This window comes from Chinchilla lanigera, unplaced genomic scaffold, assembly GCF_000276665.1.
Source record: "Chinchilla lanigera isolate Chin_1 unplaced genomic scaffold, ChiLan1.0 scaffold00040, whole genome shotgun sequence".
NCBI classification, from domain to species: domain Eukaryota; kingdom Metazoa; phylum Chordata; class Mammalia; order Rodentia; family Chinchillidae; genus Chinchilla; species Chinchilla lanigera.
In genome coordinates, this window is record NW_004955441.1 from 19,539,829 (window position 1) to 19,547,286 (window position 7,458).

Genomic DNA, 7,458 nt, shown 5'->3' on the forward strand with positions numbered 1-7,458 from the left:
AGTTATAAAGTGGTAGGAAATTAACAATGCTTGTTGTATTACATATCGATATCTTCAAAGTGGTTTCTCATGAAAACAGATTGTTTTTTATCTTTTTGAGACAGGGTCTCACTCTGCAGTTCAGGCTGGCCTTGAGCTCACTTTGTAGCCCGGGCTGGTCTCGAACTCCTAACGATCCGCCTGCCTCAGTCTCCGAGTACTGGGATTACAGGCGTGCGCCCCCAGGCCTGGCTTGTACTTCCATTATGTCACTTTAATGCTTAGCAGTGGCCCTTTTGCTTAGTATTAGAAACAATTATAGTAAAAGCTTTTACTTTTTTTATGTCTTCCTACTCTTCTGTGAGTGAAAGATACACTCTATTCATAAATAACAGGCAACCAGATTCCAAGCATTTTGAAAGTAGGAACAGGGGACTGGGGATTTAGCTCAGTGGCACAGCGCCTGCGTGGCAAGCGAGGGGTCCTGAGTTCGATTCCGGGTACCAGGGGAAAAAAAAAAAACAGTTGCATAAAAGCAGGAAATGTCTTTTATCTCTTCAATCAGCAGTGCAAAGCAAACTGCCAGACGTATTGTAGGTACTTCATAAGTGTTTATTAAATGAATGGATAAGTGAAGGCTAAAACAATAGAAATTTTAAAAGAATGATCTTTCAAAATGCCTAATCACAATATTTAAATACCCACATAGTTCCAGAAGAGCTTTTTTTTTTAAATAGGATCTCACTGTGAAGTAAAGGCTGGCCTTGAACTCCCTGATCCTCCTGCTTCAGCCTCCCAGCCATAGGTGTGCACCACTGCACCGGGCTCCCAGGAGAGCTTTGTGAATCCTAAGAATTTTTCTTTTTAAGACAGGATCCTGCTCTGTAGTTCAGACTGGTCTTGAACTCACTATGGAGCCCATGCTGGGCTTGAACTCACAGCAAATCTTCTGCCTCAGCCTCCCAGTGCTGGGATTACAGGCATGCACCACCACATCCAGCTTTAATTTCAGACAACAGCATGAAGGTAGCATACAAGGAAACTGCAGGTCACTTTCTCATGAAATACTTACTTATTGCCTGTTTTGAATATGGCACTGGCAGAGCACCACAGTGATACCAGATGAGATCTCTCCTCTGTCGCGCTTGTTTGGAGATGCTATTGAGGGTATCTTAAAGCTCCTACACTGGGTTTTATGGAAGCTAACTCCTAAGAAACTGGCTTTTCAGATATCTCCTTTACTCCCCCATTCTATCAGAATTTCTTAATTTGTCATTTGCTAGACTTGAACAGATTTTTTTTTTTTTTTTAATTTTTTTGTGGGGGAACTGGGAACTAAACTCAGGACCTTGCACTTGCCAGGCGGGCTCTGCACCGCTGAGCTACATCCTGGGCCCCGACTTGAACAGATTGACATAGGAGTTGAAATGCATATGCTATTGATAACAGAGAAAAAGAGTAAACAGTTACATGTAACAGAAGTATATTTAGATTGCTGTTTTATAGAATAATGTTTTACTGTCTGGCCCTGCTTCTTGACAAATCAGCCTTCAGGCCTGTAGAATCTAAACTCTTTAAGTAGTCATTCACTGAGTATTTAACGAAGAAAGCGTCGAGCAAGCTAGTGTAGTAAGTTTTATATTTATCTTAGTCTTTTTCTTTATAACTGCTGAGAATAACTCATATTAACTTGATCTTGTAGCCCTTTATATAAGTGTACATTGACTTAATGTCTTAAGAACTTCAGAATCAGAGCATTAGAGGGTGAACTTAAAATACAGAAAGGTTACCTTTCTCTTTATAAGTAAAATGTCATTGTTTTCCTTTCAGAGTAAGAAATGCCTCTCCCATCTCAGCCCCTCATTTTCTAATGAAGTGTGTCTACTGTCTTTCTAAGACTCCCACTAAGAACATCGAAGGTCAGAGGACACCCTACTACCCTGTGGGGATGGGCAGCGGCACGCCTTGTAGTCTGAGACAGAACCGGCCCAGATCAAGTACAGTGATGTACATATGCCACCCTGAATCGAAGCATGAGATTCTCTCCGTGGCCGAAGTTACCACTTGTGAATATGAGGTGGTCATTTTGACACCACTCTTGTGCAGTCATCCTAAATACAGGTAGGATGTGCATTTAAGATTTTCAGCATACAGTTCAGCAGGCTTTAAAGTATTCTTTGCTTAGCTTTAATCTGTTTACTGACTAGGTTCAGAGCATCTCCTGTGAATGACATATTTTGCCAATCACTGCCAGGATCTCCATTTAAACCTCTCACTCTGAGACAGCTGGAGCAGCAAGAAGAAATACTACGGGTGCCTTTCAGAAGGAATAAAGAGGTATGAGAATTAGCTAATGGTAGTTTCTCAGGACTTCCTTTTCTGCATTTCAGAAAATATATCCGTGTCATGATTTCTATAATATAATAGTAGTTTATTTTCGTTGCCTCCAAATTTTAAATTCCAGTTCTTTTCATTGACTTAAGTTCTTTTGCTTTTTTAGAAACGTTTACAAAACATGAACATGCTCGGGGCTGGGGATTTAGCTCAGCAGCACAGCGCCTGCCTGGCAAGCACGAGGTCATGAGTTCGATTCCTGGTACCGGAAAAAAAACAAAAAAAAATTTTTAAAAATTAAAAAAAAAAATTAACATGCTCTTACACTAAAGTTTGACATCCTGTACATTGTAGTTCAGTTTTTTAGACAGTTGCTACAGCTGAGCCTCCTGAAAAAATAGATACAGTTCTTACCTCCTCCTTACATTTTATTTATTCAGTTCATTGCCGTCCTTTGATGACTTCTGAATATTGCTTTCCCCTTTTCCTTTTCAGCTGTCTGTTGGACAGAGCCACGTACATTTTCAGTTGACTCACATTCAAGACTTTTTTCTTTGACACTGACTCTTACCTTCTCCCAGGCTTGCTTTATTACTCTCTTGAGACAGTCTCGCTATATAGTCAGACTTACCTGGAACTCATGAGCGCGCTGTGTAGCCCGTGCTGGCCAGTGCTCCCGCCTCTGCTCAGAGTTGCTGGGATTACAGGCGTGCGTCAGCACATCCAGCTTCCAAAGCTTTCAAAGCGTTGTGCTCTACCCCATGAGTCATTTATCCCCGCGGTCTCTTCCTTCATCTCTACCTCTGATCATTCCCTAAGAGCCGTCATTGTTAGCTGCTAAACGTTTTTGAGATCTGTCTCGAAGAATGAGGTTTAGTTGTTCAGGAGCTCATTATTTCCTAAGATCAAAACTAGTCTCCTTACACATCTGCTTTCCAGTCTTTCTCACGTGAGGGATGAACTGCTCCTAAAACAAACATCTGAAGCTGCTTTTTCCAGCACTTTGCAGAAATGCCTGGCATGCTGTGGATACTTAACAGTAGTTGGATTGATACTTACCACAAGGCTGTGTCTTCTCCCTGAATGCTTTCTACAGAAGCATGCTGTGCTGCTTGTGAGTGCTGTCCACCTGGTAGGAGGAGAAGTGCTCTTAACATTATGTACCGCACCAGAAGACTTGAGCTGGAGTTCTCTGGTCCATTATGGTCTAAGTACTGAAGAGTTAGCTCAATCAGGGGCTTCACAAATCTCAGCTTTTGTTACTCTTCAGGGGAAAAGTGCCCATTTGCTTTTCTTTAAATAAGTGTGTTTAAGGGGCTGAGGATTTAGCTCAGCGGCACAGCGCCTGCCTGGCAAGCGCAACGTTGTGAGTTCGATTCCCGGTACCGGGAAAAAAACCGAAAAATAAATAAATAAATGTGTTTAATCTGTCAGTTGAAAAAAACGAGTTTTTCGAAAGCTACAAATGATAACCCTTTCCAAATATTCAGGATCTTCAGGTCACATGATTCATATAAGTTTCATATCACACCATCAGATGAGCGGCCGCTTAAAACTGACCAGAGCTGGCCGTGGCAGTGCACACCTGTAATCCCAGCTGCTCAGGTGGGTCACCCGTGAGAGGTCAGCCGAGGCACCTTAGTGAGTCACGTCTCAAAATGAAATCCAGCAAAGGGCTGGGGATGGACCCCGGTGGTAGAGCACTTGCCTGGCGTGCTCAAGGCCGTGGGTTCAGTTCCCAGTGCCACCAGGAAAACCCTGATCAGAGTAAATCTAGTCCACTAACTGTTCTCCTAAAAATGTGTATTTGGCATACAGTTTGCCTCTTAAGTATGGATCAGGTTTTACCATACAAATAAGGAATTTTTTCTTAATATTTTTAAACAGAAATACAAATCTAAACCAGGGTTGGAGGTACGTACCTACAGTATTTCCATTCTTGGAAGTCGAGACGGCAGGATTACAAGCTTGAGCCAAGTCTGGGCACTGAGTGAGCTACTGTCTCAAAGTAGAAAGGGACGGGGTGGGTGAGCTCAGTGCAGACGCACTGTTCAGTGCCCAGGAGTGGTCGTGATAGAGATGGTGATGACAAGAGCGGTACGAATCTCTTACTAGAATTTTGATTCTTTCTTTTGGTGCTGGGAATCAGGACCTTGTTCTTGCCAGGCAGGCACCGTGCCCCTGAGCTGAGTTCCCAGCCCTAGAATTTCCATCTGATGTTCTCCCTGCGTGATCGTTTCACACTGATTCAGAGGTGGTTCATCTTACGAATTTTCAAACACTACCACTTCCATATTACCTATGTTACACTAGAATAATTGAGGTGTTTTGCCCAGAAGAAGCAGTAAGGGCCGCTCCTTTCATTCTTACTTTCTTCCCTCACCTCAGCCACAGGTTCTACTGTACAGTTTTTTTTTTTATGCAATGTTGATTACTTCTTTCCATTAGCTATTTTTTTGGGTTTGTTTTTTTTTCCCAATTTTCTTTTTTGGTACCAGGAATCAAACTCAGGGCCTTGCACTTGTCGGGTAGGTGCCTTTCTATTAGCTTTAATAAAGGTTTCTTGTACTCTATTTTTACTTTAGTCTCTCAGACCTTGGCCCCCTAGGATTGTGACTGCGTCTGCTTTACTTTGCATACTCAGCACCTGAAGTAGTGCCAGGAAATATTATTAGTCAAGAGTTAATTTATAGTAGGTTCTGAATGTGGGTGGAGTTACACAATAAAGTTCAAGACCCTTTCAAAAACACAGAAGACACCATCTTGGCAATCCTTATTCGTAAAATAGAGAGATAGACAGACAGACAGAATCATTGGTTTCTAGGAGAGTAACCATCACGACTGCTACAAGCAGAAATGGAAGCAAGAGAACCACAGCTGGCTACTGGCAACTACAGTGGAGAAGGAGAAGACAAGAGGACCAGTGCGGTGTATCAGAGCCTCGCGCGCGCTCGTCACTGAGACGCGGTACCCGGCACCCGCGACCTAAACAGGCAGGGGTTATGTGGACGCACAGTTCTCAGAGCTCCGCGCTCCTGGCCTCCTGTGGAGGAGAGCCGCAGAGCTGCTGCCCTGTGGCAGCCAGGAAGCAGGGAGAGCCAGGAGAAAGACGAAGCCCTCCAGCTCACTCTCCGCTGCAGTTTCCCGCACACACTGCCCGCTTGCCTCTGTAGTTTTTTTGTTTGTTTGTTTGTTTTGTTTAGTTTTCCAGTACCGGGAATTGAACTCACAAGCTTGCGCTTTCCAGGCAGGCGCTGTGCCGCTGAGCTAAATCCCCAGCCCCTTAGTTTTAAATATTATATCCCACATCTTTGGCCATACGTCTTCTTTAAGTTCCGTGAACAGGCGTATACATCTATATCCAGGTGTGTAGTGAATCACAGATTATTGGTCATGTTTCGGGAGGTGATCAAGGGTTTTCTTTTTGTGACGTCGTCGTTTTTCGGGTTTTGGTCAGTTGGTCTGAACCATTCCCTTCTCCGTGAGTCTGCTCTTCCCTGCACTCCTTCTAGTTTGACGGGATCCCCTGTACCACCCCTACTAAATTGCAGGTTTCTCTAGGGCAACAACCACGTTCTGCTGCACTTGAATAATTGTAGTTTTTTGTTTTGGTTTGGTTTTTTTATCTTTTTGAGACAGGGTCTCACTATGCAGTTCAGGCTGGCCTTGAGCTCACTTTGTAGCCCAGGCTGGTCTCAAACTCACAATGATCCTCCTGCCCCAGCCTCCCCAAGTGCTGGGATTACAGGCGTGTGCCACCACACCTGGCTGCATAATCATTCTAATATTCTTGGGCCGGGGATATAGCTCAGTGGCACAAGTGCCTACCTTGCTAGCACAAGGTCCTGAGTTCGATTCACAGTACCAAAAAAATAAAATTAAATTTAAAAAAAAAAAAATCATGGGGGCTGGGGATTTAGCTCAGTGACACAGTGCCTGCCTGGCAAGCGCAAGGTCATGAGTTCGATTCCTGCTACCACAAAAAAAAAAAAATTATAATGTTCTAATATTCTTATTCATTCTCACCCAGCTCTTCTCTCTTACTGTTCATGTTGTTCTTTCTTTATCCTAAATGGCCACTTCTCAAAGTTAAACACAAGCATGAAGCCTAACAAGTATAAGAATAATAATGAAACAAAATACATGAAACAGAAATCTCTCTGTATATGTTTGGGCTGCTCACCGTACCTTAACATTTTTCTGGACCATTCTCTACTTTTTTTTGAGACAGGGTCTTGCCATATAGTTCAGGCTGCCTTGAATTCACTATGTAGCCCAGGCTGGCCTCAGACTCTTCTGAATGCTGGAGCTACATGCATGTGTCACCGTGCCCAGCATGGACTCTTACTTTGAAAAGTTCATTTTACTTTTCATTTTTATTACATGATTGCAGTACATGGTCACATGCGTCCTGGAGAGCGGGTGCACGTACATAGTGCACACTAGTTCTTTACTTCCCTTCCCTCCCTCCAGCTCCTGGCCCTCTGCTCCCTGTTGCTGCTGGCCCATCCTTGATGAGACTGTTCAGCAAAATTCATTTTCTTAAAGTACATATTTTTCAAATTTTCTACACTTTAAAAATTTAAGCCACAACAAAAAAATGAAGTGTAGCATGAGTACCCTTAAACATACGTCTGCTTGATTTTAGGAAGATTTGCAGTCAACTAAAGAAGAAAGGTTTCCGGCCATCCACAAACCTATTGCTGTTGGGTCTCAGCCAGTGCTCACTGTTGGGACGACCCACATTTCCAAACTGACAGACGACCAGCTCATAAAAGAGTTCCTCAGTGGTTCCTACTGCTTTCATGGGGTGAGACGTGAACCTTCAGTTCAACTATTTATCTCGGATCTTCACTTGTCAGTTATTCAATCAGCGGGCATCGGCAGCACTGCGGCAGACTTTTTTGTGGGGAAGTGGCAGGGTCTTGCCAGTGCCCAATGGCATTTTCTCTCTGCACTCTAACACTGCCCTGTCGTACAGTCCTAGCGTTGTCTTCTCGTTATACACAGGGTGAAACTTGCCCTTTCCTCTGCCAGTGATGGGTACTGATGGCTGAAACAGGCCTCAGTGATTATGTGACCTACGGTTTGGTTGTGCAGTCACAGCTCAAATCCAGGTTAACACCTTGGTTACGGTTTGGTTGT

At 43.6% G+C, this 7,458-nt stretch overlaps 1 protein-coding gene across 1 annotated transcript in view; it reads left to right on the top strand.

Moving 5' to 3' along the window:
- Nucleotides 1–7,458, top strand: part of Erlec1 (endoplasmic reticulum lectin 1) — a gene marked incomplete at its 5' end in the record, with an annotated part of 22,536 nt that overhangs the window by 4,404 nt on the left and 10,674 nt on the right. The window contains 3 exon segments of the mRNA XM_013517526.1: nt 1,785–2,100; nt 2,187–2,316; nt 6,962–7,123. Coding sequence (XP_013372980.1) covers nt 1,785–2,100; nt 2,187–2,316; nt 6,962–7,123 — 608 coding nt within the window.